This window comes from Polypterus senegalus, chromosome 4 (assembly GCF_016835505.1).
Source record: "Polypterus senegalus isolate Bchr_013 chromosome 4, ASM1683550v1, whole genome shotgun sequence".
Classification (NCBI taxonomy): domain Eukaryota; kingdom Metazoa; phylum Chordata; class Cladistia; order Polypteriformes; family Polypteridae; genus Polypterus; species Polypterus senegalus.
Window position 1 is genome coordinate 233,623,090 of NC_053157.1, and position 15,705 is coordinate 233,638,794.

At 42.5% G+C, this 15,705-nt stretch overlaps 1 protein-coding gene across 1 annotated transcript in view; it reads left to right on the top strand.

The window, feature by feature from the left end:
* Positions 1-15,415, top strand: part of LOC120528900 (zinc finger protein 729-like) — a 67,635-nt gene extending 52,220 nt beyond the window's left edge. Inside the window, 3 exon segments of the mRNA XM_039752976.1 lie at positions 3,773-3,885; positions 8,794-9,312; positions 13,404-15,415. Of these exon segments, the coding sequence (XP_039608910.1) occupies positions 3,773-3,885; positions 8,794-9,312; positions 13,404-14,914 (2,143 nt within the window). The 3' untranslated portion in view covers positions 14,915-15,415.
* The last annotated feature ends 290 nt before the right edge of the window (positions 15,416-15,705 follow it).

Here is a 15,705-nt window from a genome sequence, read left to right on the forward strand (position 1 = left end):
GGGAAACGGCAAATTTTGGAACTAGGTGTTGGCAACCCTGGGGTGTCCGCAGTCGTTTGGAACCAATGTCACCTCATTTAGAACCTCTCACCGTTAGATATAATGGAGCAAATGGAGAGGTGCACAACGAGCGATCGCTGTGAAAGCCTTTTATAAGAATGGGGATAGTGTGACTGCTGCACAAAGGGAATTTCGGTGTCATTACCTGTTACCTGTCATTACCAGCGTCACGTCTGCTCATGCGATTACAACATGGCAGTGACGTGCAGTGAGGTTCATGGCTGGTGAGGAAAATGCGCCAGTTCAACAAGGACGTGCGGTCAAGGGAGACAGAGCCTCACCTGTCATCATGAAAAGTAAAAAAAAAAAAAAACACCTAAAAATGAAAACAAAAATATCTCTGTAATATCAATAATTCTGATCATTTATATAGTCGAAATCGCTGAATTGGCGCATTTCCTGATCAAATACAGCGGAGAAACGCGAGGTGCAGTAGTGACGAGACTCGCCTCACCTCGGACTGCAGGCGCTCTCCTCACACACGGAGCTGACTCCTGCAAGTGGCGCGTGCCTGTTGCTGTCTCTCTGTACGTCGCCAATATAATGTTTACAGACACGTTTATTATACACCCAGACTTTCCACAGTCTGTCTAATATCTTTAATAAATGTGCGTGTCATATTTAGTTTTGCTGATTGGACGTAAAACCGCAGTGTTTGGAGAGAAAAGGCACAAGGTGAGGAGACAGTACCGTCCTGTAGGGGGCGCATATGAGCCCAACAGGTGCTCGTTGCTGCTGTTCTTCCACGCAGACTCGCTAATAAGTTAGCGATATCAGAAAGTCAAGTGCACTGCAGCGGGCCGTTAATTTGTATTTTTTCTCCCGACTGACTGCCAAAACAGAAGATTAACATTTTTAAAACTAAACGGAGGACTTTTACATGAAAGTGACGGAGATTTTCGTGGAGAAGGATATGCGAATGGGCTTCATTAACAATTAAAGGTAAGACCTTAAACGGTTTTCTATTTTGTATTAAAAAAAATAAAATCAGACTAAGAAAAAAACAATCCAATATTTAAAAAGTAAATTTTAACCTTAAATAAAATATTCGTTTGTTTTTCTTGTTATCCTTTTGGTGAACAGTCTGTATTAAAAATTGATTAAAACAGAATTAAAAGCTTTTAAAATGAACTAAATATTTCAATTTAGGTCAAAATTGAAATCCGACTGTTTTTAGTACACCTCTCTGTACTTTCATTTGTATTGAGAACACGTGGAGGGTGAGGAGCAAATTGGCTCCCTCCTTTCTCTCTCTCTCTCTCCCCCGCTATTAATAGAACGTTCTTACGTATCCAAATATGCGCCTTACCTGTCTGTGTGTGTGTGTAAAGAATGCTGATGAGATATGAAACATAACCAGTAGTCACTGGTTCACATATTTGGAAATCTGACTCTGAAGGAGTTCGCGCCTCGCCAGCCATGAACCTCACCGCATATCACTGCAATTCAGCGATTCTGTCTATAAAAATGATCGAAGTTATTGGAATCATGCAGAAAACAAATTTATAGCACACAGATCAGTGGACAAATATTTTATGTTATCAATATAGGGTGGTCAAGATCTGATTGTGCAATTTTCATTGCACTATAACTTATTAAGTTTATTACATAGAAAATCACCCGAAAAAATCCGAACCATCGAGAAGTGTGCGAACTGACGACATGAAGAATCGTCTTCGCGCCGAACTGGAATCGCCCCCTGCATTAATCAAAGTCATCCAGACGATCTGGATCTGCTTAATTAGATCTGGACCACCCTGCATTAGTATTCCTACTTTTCATGATGACGGGTGAGGCCTCCGCCTCCCCTGACCGCACGTCCCTTCAAAATGTGTACCGGGAAATAGACACCACCTTCAGGATGTTTTCTTCAAAACATAAAATGGATATTGAATGAAAATCGATTGCCACGTTTAATTGCATATCCTGTACAATACATTTCATAATTAAATGCATTTTGTATGTGTTTATTCCTGCATTGAACATCGATCGAAAATTTCCCTTTTCCATGAGCCACCTTGTACTTATATATTTCTGAAATCCAAAGAATATTTTATGTATGAGTGCTGAAATGAACCAATGATGAAGATTTTATTTTCCTCCAGCAGCTCTGATGCCGACTGAGCCTCTGCGGAATCCACGGTGAGCGCCGGTCTCGCTGGGTGACTCTCTAAAGGCATTAGGCGCTGCTTCTCTTTATTAAGGAATATTGGGACGGTTGTTAGCCCCCATCCTTCTAGTTAGCCGGTCTGAAATGTATTTATTTATTTATTTATTTATTTCCTCATTTAATTTCCCCCCATAATGGGACTTGACACGCCCTCCACAAGTTCAGAGAGGAATTGGGAGGGGGCTGACGCTAACAGCTCTGCGCAGATCGTCAGCTGTTGTGCGTGTAAAGTGACGATCTGTTCCTGTCGCGAGTCAAAAGAGTTGCCTCCTGTTAATTAGGGCGGAGAGAGAGAGAAACCCGGAGAATTTGCGTCTCAAAGATATTCTGACAGACCTGAACGGAGAGGAGAGAGGTGAGTGGAAAGCACTATATGAGAGAGAGATTCATAGATAGATACGAAAGGCACTATATGATAGATAGATAGATAGATTAATAGATATATATGAAAAGCAGTATAAGACTGATAGAAACTGTGAAAGGCACTTTATAATAGATATGAAAGGCACTATATGTTACATAGATCGATAGTGTGGAAGGCTCTTTATAATGGATATGAAAGGCACTATATGATAACAACAACAACCTTTATTTCTATAGCACATTTTCATACAAATAATGTAGCTTAAAGTGCTTTACATGATGAAATAAGACAAAAAATAAACACAAAGTAAGAATTAAAATAAGAGAACACTAATTAACATAGAATAAAAGTAAGGTCTGATGGCCAGGGAGGACAGAAAAAAAAAACTCCAGACGGCTGGAGAGAAAAAATAAAATCTGCAGGGGTTCTGAGGCTACGAGACCACCCAGTCCCTCTGGGCATTCTACCTAACATAAATGAAACTGTCCGCTTTGTATTTAGGGTTCTCTTGGAAGGACTTGATGATGACAGTCGTGGACTTTTGGCCTTTAATTCATCAATGTAGGGACATCACGGTGGTTTGATTAGGTGGTAGATAGATAAAAAGAAGTGAAAGGCACTATATGAGAGATAGATAGATAAATAAATTTTAAAGGCACTATATGATTGATAGTGTGAAAGGCTCTTTATGATAGGTATGAAAGGCACTATATGAGAAATAGATAGAAGTTAAAGGCACTATAGATATGAAAGGCACGATATGAGAGAGAGATTGATAGTGTGAAAGGCTCTTTATAATAGATCGATAGTGTGAAAGGCATATTATAATAGATATGAAAGGCATTATATGAGAAATAGAGAGAAGTTAAAGGCACTATAGATTTGAAAGGCACTATATGATTGATAGTGTGAAAGGCACATTATAATATTTATGAAAGGCACTATATGAGAGAGATACTTTATTGATCCTTTATTTATCCAAGAACCAATAAAGATAAGCGTCCTTTAAGGGAGAGTTATGTTGCTTTATTCGAAAGAAATCGCTTTTATTAATACAGTAGATAAAAGCCCATGAATGTTTATGAATTATCCTCCCTCCGTCCAGCAGATGCCAGTGTTCACATCAACGCGATTACTTTTCCCGTCCGTCAAGTCACTCGTTTATGACTCGTTTTCTTTCTCGTTGTTTGTTCTGAATGCTATTTGAGGCGTGTCGGAAAAAGCGAACAGAAGAAGACACGAAGGAGAGAAAGAAAAGGAATATTGACAAGTGGATGGAGGAGGACGGTCGGTAAGCAACGGGAGTATCACGAAGGGGTGGAAATACCGTATGGGACTTGAGAGCAGGGTGGCTGGCCGGATAAACAAGGGCAGTGTGTGGACAATGGATACCGAGAACGAAAAGAATAAAAAGGGGTTGAAGAGCGAGTCATGGCAGTGTGTCAGGTCCGTCCGTTTTAAGGATTAATGCCGTTCACGTTCACGCTGAGAGCCCAGGCTGCCATGTAAGCAGTTTACTGCGTGGAGGAATTCACAAAAATCCGCGACTCCGAGCTTGACAAAGCTTTTCTCGCAAATCGCGTTCACTGCACGAGCAGCGCACCGGAGGAAATAACATGGGGATACGCGGGTAGGGTCGGATTAATGCGTGGGCTGAAACCACTGAAGGGCTACGAGAGTGGAGGGGCGCGTGGCAGCGACATAAAAAACACGACACGTTCTAAATGATGCCATGGAATTCCGAGTGCTTAAAGATCGTAGTGCCTACAGGACACGTGTATTATCTCTTTTAAATGAACTTGTTGTCTGACTCGGCGGGTCTCAAAGAGGGGGCGCCTGAAGCGGCTCGACTCGTCTGTAATGGCAGGCAGGGCTTCAGTAGCTCTTGTCACCTGAACAGCTTCATTCTGCGATTTTGTACAGACCGCACTGTTCACTTTATTATAGACGTTCATTTCTTAGCATTCTCGCTAACAATCCTCTGATATACCCGATAATCAAAAGTAAAAAAGCATATTTCTTTTGTATGCAGTATTTATTTAATCGTGTCATATTTAAATGACCAATCCAGCAGCTGGATTGGAATGGCTTGTACGAGAAGATGATAATAAACATAAGACGAAGGGCAAGCACTTGAGAGAGAGAGAGAGAAGAAAATAAGAAGTGAAAAAGCACAAACTGCAACCTGATTTTCTGCTGCCTGGATTTCCTCACTCGCTTATTGAAGGTGAACTCTTATCCACAGGGTGTTTTGTACTCGGAACTTCTCACCTATGGCAGCTTAAAATGTGTTCAACTTAAATAATGTTTAGAGAAAAACATCGGCGTGGATGAGCATCCTGGCCGAGTCTGAACATGGATTCTTACCCAGCCATTATAATGAAAGGACAGAGGAAGACTGGTCATTCAGGGCAATGTCGACCCCAATACACTAGGTGGTGGCTCCTCTGGGTTACATCACGGGGCATCATGGGTACTGTAAGTGCTTTGGATGAGCCCTGTTGGGAGCCGAGGGGATTTGTGAGCCCTATATTTTCGGGTTCTCCGCATTCCCAAGCCCCACTGTCTGGACACTAGAAGTTCTTCTGGGGTTTGCATAAAAGGGGCAGCCTCACTTCAGCTGGGGAGCCAGAGATGGAAGGAGGAAGAGGAGGCGGCTGAGGGAGAAGACGACATTAAGTTATTGAGTGTTACTGTGACTGAGCTTGACATTGTGGGAAACGCTTACTGGAATGCATTTCACAGCAAATAAAAACCTCTTGTTTATTGACAAACTTTTACCCAAGCTCTTGTGTTGGGTGTTTGTAGAGCTGCAGCACCCCCTTGTGACCACAATACTTAAAAAAAATAATAATAAAGATTCTGTCTTCCTAAGAATGGTTAGTTACACAGACAGCTGGACATGACAACATAATAAAACCCAAAGGGTAGACTTAATAGCCAAGTGCCACAAGTCTCACGCAATTGTCGAGAGCCTTGCTTATCTGGCTGCCATTGCAGTGAGTTAAGTCCTGCATGGTGATAAGATTGATTGTCATCTTGAGGTCAAACCCCTGCTTTTGACTGATATACAGCAGGGTGACAGATGACATCAAAGGTCAGTTGACTGAACGAGTCTGGCGGAGTGAAACTCTGCGCTCCAGTGTGTTGAATTACCGGGTCTGCTCAGTTCCTTATTTTTGTCAGACACGGCTTTGATAAAATTTATAGTTAATCAGTTAGTAAGGGACTGCGGTGGGCTGGCGTCCTGCCCTTGCACCCTGTGTTGCCTGGGATTGGCTCCAGCAGACCCCTGTGACCCTGTAGTTCGGATATAGTGGGTTGGATGATGGATGGATGGATGGAGTTAGTAAGGGAAATAGCATAACAAGGGGATTGCCAGCAGTGACCTTCATGTTACATTTGCTGGAGAAAAAGCAAAAGATCGAGACTGGCTGGTCTGAGCGGCCAGTTTGAGACGAGTTGGTTATAAAATGGCTTCTGTGGTCTTCACTTGTCCCTTTTGTGGCACACGCTGTCCTGCTCTTCCTCCTTTGAGGGTGGTGTGTAAATCGTGTAGAGCTTACGAAGTGGAGTTGGTTCGGTTTCATTTGACGTTTGGACTCGACGCTTTCTGCATTTCAATTTAATTTGTGATATTGCAGTCGTTCGTGTTTTTTTTCTTTTCTCATCCTATAACATCATTTTTGCTCACTTTTATGTTGGTTTTCGGGTGGGGGGGGCACAGTAATGTTCTGTTAACCCTTAAACTGCCACATCCTTGGGGGTGGGGGGCATTAACGACAAATACTTTTTTTTTTGCTGCACTTTTTAAGTAAATGTTACAATTTACCAAGAAAATGTGAAATTTTAATGAAGCACGTATTTTTTTTTCATGCGAGGTGCATCACAATTACTGCAACACTAATAATTTTCCACCCTGCTAATGAACTGTTAAAATTTTAAAAAACTACTGCAACACTCTCTTATTATTATATGTACAAGATACAACTGATGCCATTGATGCGATTTAGTAAATCACCGAGCCAGCTGCGCTTGATCTGTCTGCACACAGAGGCCAATGCTGATGCTGTCAGGCTCATCTAGTACAGCGGCTGATTCGCTGGGGGGCGCCAGTGGTCACGAGCTGGCTGCTCACGGCCCCTGCATGCTGGCAAATTGCAGTGGGAACCGACTCTAGCCGGTTCCGGCGGTTTAAGGGTTAAACAGTGGGGCCATGCAAGCTGGCTGGAACCTTGAAAAACCGTTATAGTGCCGTGCAGCTCCCTTTTGGATTCAACGTAGAAAGGGGAACGGAGAGGGAGAAAAGAAGAGGAGTGAGTGAAGGGGCTGCTTTGAGTATTGAGCAGTGGGCAGCTGGAAAAGCCACCCCTCCTCACAGACTGGGGGATCGACAGCCATTCAGGCATTCCAACTAAGGCTGTCTGTTGGCTTCTTAACATTTTTAACCCTTAAACCGGTACATACCGGGGTGGTTGATGCACCCCTGGACACCAAATAATCATTTGCTGCACTTTTTAAGTAAATGTCACAATTCACGAAGAAAATGTGAAATTTTAATGGAACACGTATTTTTTTACATGAAAAGAGCATCACAATTATTGCAACACTGACCATTTTACACACAGCCAATGAACTGTCAAAACTACTGCAGCAGTCTCGTATTATACGTAAAAGGTGCAACTGGCGCCATTGATGAGATTCAGTAAATCACCAAGCCAACTGCGCTTGAGCTGCTCACACGTGAGCCCACAGAAGTAAACAGTGATGACTGCAGGCCAGTCTAGTGCAGTGGCTGATTCACTGGGGGGCGCCAGTGGTCATATACAACACTCACTGATCCATTCCAGCATGCTGGAAAATTGCTCTCCAATGAATGTACATCGCCGAATATACTTGGCTCCAGCATGCTGGCAAATTGCATTGGGAACCGACTCTAGCTGGTTCTGGTGGTTTAAGGGTTAAACAGTGGGGCAATGCAAGCTGGCTGGAACCTTGGAAAACCGTTATAGTGCCGTGCGGCTCCCTTTGGATTCAACGTAGAAAGGGGAACGGAGAGGGAGAAAAGAAGAGGAGTGAGTGGAGGGGCTGCTTTGAGTATTGAGCAGTGGGCAGCTGGAAAAGCCATCCCTCCTCACAGACTGGGGGATCGACAGCCATTCAGGCATTCCAACTAAGGCTGTCTGTTGGCTTCTTAACATTTTTAACCCTTAAACCGGTAAGGGGGTGATGCACCCCTGGACACAAAAAGTGCAGCAAATGATTATTTGAAGTAAATGTCACAATTCACGAAGAAAATTTTTTACATGAAAAGAGCATCACAATTATTGCAACACTGACCATTTTACACACAGCCAATGAACTATCAAAACTACTGCAGCAGTCTCGTATTATACGTAGAAGGTGCAACTGACGCCGTTGATGAGATTCAGTAAATCCCCAAGCCAACTGCGCTTGAGCTGGCCGCACGTGAGCACACAGAAGTAAACAGTGATGACTGCAGGCCAAACTAGTGCAGCGGCTGAATCCCAGGGACAGTGAGGTTGACTCACAAGGGGGCGCCAGTGGTCACGCGCTGGCTGCTCAACGCATGTACGACACTCACTGATCGGCTCCAGCATGCTGGCATATTGCTCTGTGAAGCGACTATAGCCGGTTGCAGCGTTCAATGAATGTACATCACCAAATATACTTGGCTCCAGCATACTGGCAAATTCCATAGGGAGCCGACTATAGCCAGTTCCTGCAGTTTAAGGCTTAATGACTTCTAAATGTAACTCGGTAGACGTTAGTGCTGTACGTGTTCTCGTCAGTGTCTCTTTCTGTTGTTCTCACTGTAAGTGAAGTGATGGTCTTAGTTTAGGTCCGATGCAACCTTTGGGTTTGTCTCGGTTACATTTGGACCAGACTGTGCTGCCAGTGTGAAATGACTCGGAATGAAAAAGATGTTTCCTCTTCAACTTTTATTTGCTTTGTCTTGATCAGCTGGATTTTTGTCACCATATCAAGTCTGTTTTAACTTCAAATCTCAGTGAGAAGATCTTGGGCTGACACGGAGGATTCAAAGTATTTCACATCTCGCATAGAAACTTAGCTGGTAGTTTTCTTTGTGTTTGGTAAAACCTGGGAGTTAGCCCTCTAAAGAGCTTGTTCTTCTTGGTGACTCTGTGAAGTAATTCTGTCCCCTTTTTATTGACAGATGAAAAGCAGCCTCCTTCCCAGTTCCCATGGCCATGTAGTGAGAAGTCTAATGGTCTCCAGATCAGGGCTGTCCATGTGAGAAGCAGACACTTGGTGAAAGAGAAGAGTTTTCCACAGGGCATGGCCTCAGTGAGTAAAACGCTGGCCCACATTAAACAAGAGGACTGTGAATGGGGTGCACCAGAGGGGTTGTTGGATGTGAAAGTGGAGGATCACGAAAGAGGACGTTCGGTGTTTAAACAGGAGGAGTGCAAGGGGGGGTCCGTTAAGATTGAGGAATTGGAAGATTTCCCAGTTTGTCTCGAATTGCAAAAACTTGAAACTGGGAATATTTTCAAGCAAGAAATTTGTGAAGACTCTCAGTCCAGTTTGCAGCTCCGTCTCGCTAATACGGGCCAACGGGCTACCCAGCAGAATTCTCTGGAACTAAAATCGGAGTTTTCAGAGTCTGAAGAGAAAATCATTAAAGGAAACAAAGGAGAAGGTGAAGAGCAACCATCCTCTAATTTGGAAATTAGTAAGTAAACGGAAAAGCGAGTGAAACAGAACACTTATACATTCTATATGTGTTTGTTTTGTTGTTTTTAGTAAGTCAAAATGAGAGCGAGATACAAAAACAGAGAAGATGAGCTGCTCAAGTGCACGACAACTACAGATACAGTTGTGCTTGAAAGTTTGTGAACCCTTTAGAAGTTTCTAGATTTCTGCATAAATATGACCTAAAACGTCATCAGATTTTCACTCCAGTCCTAAAAGTAGATAAAGAGAAACCAGTTAAACAAATGAAACAAAAATATTATACTTGGTCATTTATTTATTGAGGAAAATGATCGAATATTACATATTTGTGAGTGGCAAAAGTATGTGAGCCTTTGCTTTCAATATCTGGTATGACCCCCCCAATAACTGCAACTAAACGTTTCTGGTAACTTCTGATCATTCCTGCACACCGGCTTGGAGGAATTTTTGCCCATTCCTCCGTACAGAACAGCTTCAACTCTGGGATGTTGGTGGGTTTCCTCACATGAACTGCTCACTTCAGGTCCTTCCACAGCATTTTGATCAGATTAAGGTCAGGACTTTGACTTGGCCATTCCAGAACATTCACTTTATTCTTCTTTAACCATTCTTTGGTAGAACAACTTGTGTGCTTAGGCTCGTCGTCTTGCTGCATGACCCACCTTCTCTTGAGACTCAGTTCAAACTATTATACTTGGTCATTTATTTATTGAGGAAAATGTTCGAATATTACATATTTGTGAGTGGCTAAAGTATGTGAACCTCTAGGATGATCAGTTAGTTTGAAGGTGAGGTGTCAGGTGTTTTCAATCAATGAGATGCCAGTCAGGTGTGAGTGGGCACCCTGTGGTATTTAAAGAACAGGATCTATCAAAGTCTGCTCTTCACAACACAGGTTTGTGGAAGTGTATCATGGCACGAACAAAGGAGATTTCTGAGGACCTCAGATAAAGAGTTGTTGATGCTCATCAGGCTGTTAAAGGTTACAAAACCATCTCTGAAGAGTTTGGACTCCACCAATCAACAGTCAGACAGATTGTGTACAAATGGAGGAAATTCAAGACCATTGTTACCCTCCCCAGGAGTGGTCGACCAACAAAGATCACTCCAAGAGCAAGGCACACGTGTAATAGTCGGCGAGGTCACAAAGGACCCCAGGGTAACTTCTAAGCAACGGAAGTCCTCTCTCACGTTGGCTAATGTTCATGTTCACGAGTCCACCATCAGGAGAACACTGAACAACAATGGTGTGCATGGCAGGGCTGCAAGGAGAAAGCCACTGCTCTCCAAAAAAAACATTGCTGCTCGTCTGCAGTTTGCTAAAGATCACGTGGACAAACCAGAAGGCTATTAGAAGAATGTTTTGTGGACGGATGAGACCAAAATAGAACTTTTTGGTTTAAATGAAAAGCGTTATGTTTGGAGAAAGGAAAACACTGCATTCCAGCATCAGAACCTTATCCCATCTGTGAAACATGATGGTGGTCGTATCGGGGTTTGGGCCTGTTTGGCTACATCTGGGCCAGGATGGCTTGCCTTCCTTGATGGAACAATGAATTCTGAATTATATCAGAGAATTCTAAAGGAAAATGTCAGGACATCTGTCCATGAACTGAGTCTCAAGAGAAGGTGGGTCATGCAGCAAGACAACGACCCTAAGCACACAAGTCGTTCTACCAAAGAATGGTTAAAGAAGAATAAAGTGAATGTTCTGGAATGGCCAAGTCAAAGTCCTGACCTTAATCTGATCAAAATGCTGTGGAAGGACCTGAACGAGCAGTTCATGTGAGGAAACCCACCAACATCCCAGAGTTGAAGCTGTTCTGTGCGGAGGAATGGGCTAAACTTCCTCCAAGCCGGTGTGCAGGAATGATCAGAAGTTACCGGAAACGTTTAGTTGCATTATTGGGGGGTCACACCAGATACTGAAAGCAAAGGTTCATATACTTTTGTAATATTCAATCATTTTCCTTAATAAATAAATGACCAAGTATAATATTTTTGTCTCATTTGTTTAACTGGTTTCTCTTTATCTACTTTTAGGACTTGAGTGAAAATCTGATGATGTTTTAGGTCACATTTATGCAGAAATAGAGAAAATTCTAAAGGGTTCACAAACTTTCAAGCACCACTGTAGCTGGCCTAACACGTAAATACCCTGTAAGGTGAGTGACGTCTGTCAGATGGCATCTGCTGTTTTCTTTTGCTGTGCCAAGTTTCATTCAGATCGAGTGATTTGTCTGTGCTGGTTGTGCTCACAGACACACATCCTCCTCACATGGACAGATGTGAATTTGATAAGCGCATCACTTCCCTTATGCTGATTACTGTACAATATACACACGCAGAATATATATTGAAAGGTCAGTGATTCATTGCAGATTCAGGACTACAATGTATGTATATGTTCTATCACATAATACTCTTAAAACGCCGCTTTGCAGAACAGAGTCACATATGGAGTAGGAGCAGCATCAAGGAGGAGGAGAATTCCAACACTTATGGCGAAACAAGACAAAGCTCTCAGGCCGAGTCCATCATTGAAGGCTGCAAGTTCTTGTTAAAGATGATTGAAATAAGAGGAACAACAAGAACCGAAGATTAGTAAGAGCAGTGAAAACAAAGAGTGAGGGGCAATGGTGACCACTGGACATATAGGGGCTTGAACTTGAGTCTTGGTTGAAGTCACGTGACACACACACACGCTCGCTCCCTCGGCTCTTTTTGTGTCAAATCCCATTTATCCGTTTTCTTAACCTGTGGTTTTGGTCAGCTTACATTACGGGTGTTGAACTCCAGTCCTGGAGGGCCGAAGCAGCTGCAGGTATTCATTCGAACCATCTTCCTCATTAGTGACCAGATTTGGCTGCTAATTCACTTGATTCCGATAGTTGTTTCTTTTTCCTTAGTTAGCAGCCCAACAATAACGAGCCACCACATTGAGCAGCTCCCCTGTGCCCATCACACAACATCTGAAATTAAAGAGAGGTGATGGTCTCGGTATGGTTGACTTCTCAGGTCACCCAAACATTTTGATGGTGTTCTTAGAAAAAACGGACAAATCAACTGTTTTGGAAATGTCTGCTGTGGCAGAATGAGAGCAGCAACAAGCCGTGGAATTAAATAACGGGTTTAAGTAACAGGAAGAATCGGCTTCTCATTAAGAGATTGGTTGGAGTTTGAAATCCCAGTTTAGCTGGTCATCTGTTGGCTCGTTTCACATCTCGTTTCTGGCTGCCATTTATTGAAGAAATAAATCAATTCAGAGGACTGAATACTTAAACACAGGGCTATTAAAATTAAGGAGTGAATTAGCAGTGAAAACTGCTCGCTGATTAGGAAAAGGGTGAGGATGAAAACCTGCAGCCCACCAGGCGTGGAGTTCAACACCCCTGGCTTACATCAACCTGAGAATGGAGTCCAGTCCACTGCAGGCCACACTGGCACACGTAGACACACACACACACACACCCCAGATTGTAATTCACACAATGGACACAGTTGTGGAATATGAGAGGGTGTTGGAGGGACTGAACAGACATCAGGGGAACGTGCAAAGTCCAGATACACATGGTGGGCAGGAACAGGAATGAAACGGTGAGTGGTGAGGCTGCAGCACCAATGCATGTGACGGATACCTCTTTTATAATATTAAAAAAAATAATAATAAACAACAATGGGCATGTTTCCTGTTGAAGACAGAAAATAGAATATTTAAAACAATACTTGATATATCTTTCCCTACATGTACCTTCAGCACCTTTCCTTGGTATCCTTTTGTGTCTAAATATGCCATGCCCGGCACCCCCTGTTTCTGTCACATTTCCATAAAGCCTGCATCTCAGATTCTTTATTATTTTTTGAGGTGCCTTGCTCACCTCCTGCCCATTTTTTAACTTCCTGTCTTTAAAGGCAAATCTCACTGTGCCTTCTGCACCTTTTACTCCATGTTTCTCCCTCCAACTCACATCTCTATTTCTGATCACCTCACCAAATCCAAAATGACTAATCCGATTGTTCATACACACACAGATCTTAGTCTTTTATTACATATTACATAAATTAACTAAACTGTTTGTATTATTGCAGATTTCCAGGAGAACACCAGCTTCTCCTCATCTTCATTTCCTCAGATTTCTCAGTGCAGTCTTCAACACCAACTGGACAAGGAGAAGATTAGAAAATCAACAAGAAGATCAGAAAATTTGACAATAGCCTCTGTGGGGGGCAGTGCTCTTTCTAGTGCCAGACCAACACAGACAGAAGCTGTCAGCAATGATCAACAACAAGTGCATAATTTAGACCAAGAGGCTTTGTACACCAACCAGGAGGACAAATCTGATAGTAAAGATAAGTCAGTTCCTAAAATTCTGAGGCCATATCCCTGTTCTGAATGTGGCAAACTATTTCCGCACAGAAATGGTCTTCACGCTCATCAAATAATCCACACTGGAGAACAACCCCACCACTGTGCAGAGTGTGGCAAACGATTCCCCTGTAATAGTGCTCTTCAGCGGCACATACGTGTTCATAGTGGAGAGAAGCCATACAGCTGTGCTGAATGTGGTAAAAGATTTTCTCTTAACAGCACTCTTCAAAATCATACAAAAATTCACACGGGAGAAAAACCTTACTGCTGTTCTGAATGTGGTAAAGCTTTCTCATTTTTAGGTAACTTTCATGAGCACTTACGAATTCACAGTGGAGAGAAGACTTATTGTTGTAGTGAATGTGGCAAACGATTCATACAAGCAAGCAGCCTAAGGAGACACATCAGAATTCACACTGGAGAGAAACCTCACTGCTGTTCTGAATGTGGCAAACAATTCTCATGTATAAATGATCTTCGGACCCACACAAGAATACACACTGGAGAGAAACCATACAGTTGTTCTGAATGTGGCAAACAATTTGTTAGCAGTAGCCATCTTCAGAGGCACATACGAATTCACACTGGAGAAAAGCCCTACTGCTGTTCTGAATGTGGCAAAAGATTCTCACAAATAAGTACTTTTCAGATCCACACAAGAATTCATATTGGACAAAAAACCTATGGTTGTTCAGAATGTGGCAAACAATTCTCTGACATTAGCTATCTTCAGAGGCACACACGAATTCATACTGCAGAGAAACCGTATAGCTGTTCTGAATGTGGCAAACGATTCTCACAGAAAAGTACTTTTCAGATCCACTCAAGAATCCACACTGGAGAAAAACCATATAGCTGTTCAGTATGTGGGAAGAAATTCTCTAACAGTAGCTGTCTTCAGAGGCACACGCGAGTTCATACTGGAGAGAAACCATACTGCTGTTCTGAATGTGGCAAGCGATTCTCACAAATAAGTACTTTTCAGATTCACACCAGAATCCACACAGGAGAAAAACCATATAGTTGTTCAGAATGTGGCAAACTATTCTCTAACCGTAGCAATCTTCGGCAGCATGCCCGAATTCACACTGGAGAAAAGTAACATTGCTATTCTGAATATGGCAAATGATTTACTTATAGTAGTGCTTGTAGCCGCAGGAGTGTAAGGCGAGACCAAGCACAGGAAAAACACATGCCGAAAGAAGTCTCTCAGTCCAAAAGTTTGTTTTAAAAATATTTAGTGAAAAATAAAGGCAAATACAGTCATCCCTCACCTATTGTGAGGGTTACGTTCCCACGATAGGTGAAAATCCGTGAAGAAGCGACCTTATATTTATTTTATTATTTATATATATTTTAAGGCTTTATAAACCCCACACTCTTATAAACCTTTCCCACTCTCTTATTAACCTTTCCCACACTCTTATAAACCTTTCCCACTCTCTTATTAACCTTTCCCACACTCTTATAAACACTTCCCATGCTCTTAAACACTTTCTACACTCTTACCTATGTAATTTTAACAACATATAAAATTCTATATTTACACACAGCGGTGTAGCTGTTCCCTTCCTTCAACATATCCAGAACTTTTACCTTTTTGGCAATGGTTAGCATCTTCCATTGGCACTTGGGCACGGCCCTGGAAGCAGGAGCAGGAGACATAATTTAGGTTTTGTCTACGCACAAAGATAAACACAAAAGAGCACAAAAGTTAACTCTTTACACAGCGAAACACGTTGATGCTGAATGAGTGAGATGAGACTTCCTGGTTAACGGGAATCGAATTCGGCACTCCGTTGCTGAGTCAATCAGCACACAGGAACTTAATTGCGTATTCTGATTGGGTAGCTTCTCAGCCATCTGCCAATAGCGTCCCTTGTATGAAATCAACTGGGCAAACCAACTGAAGAAGCACATACCAGAAGTAAAAAGACCCGTTGTCCACAGAAAATCACGAAGCAGCGAAAAATCTGCGATAGAGTGAAGCCGCAAAAGTCGAAGCGCGATATAGCGAGGGAT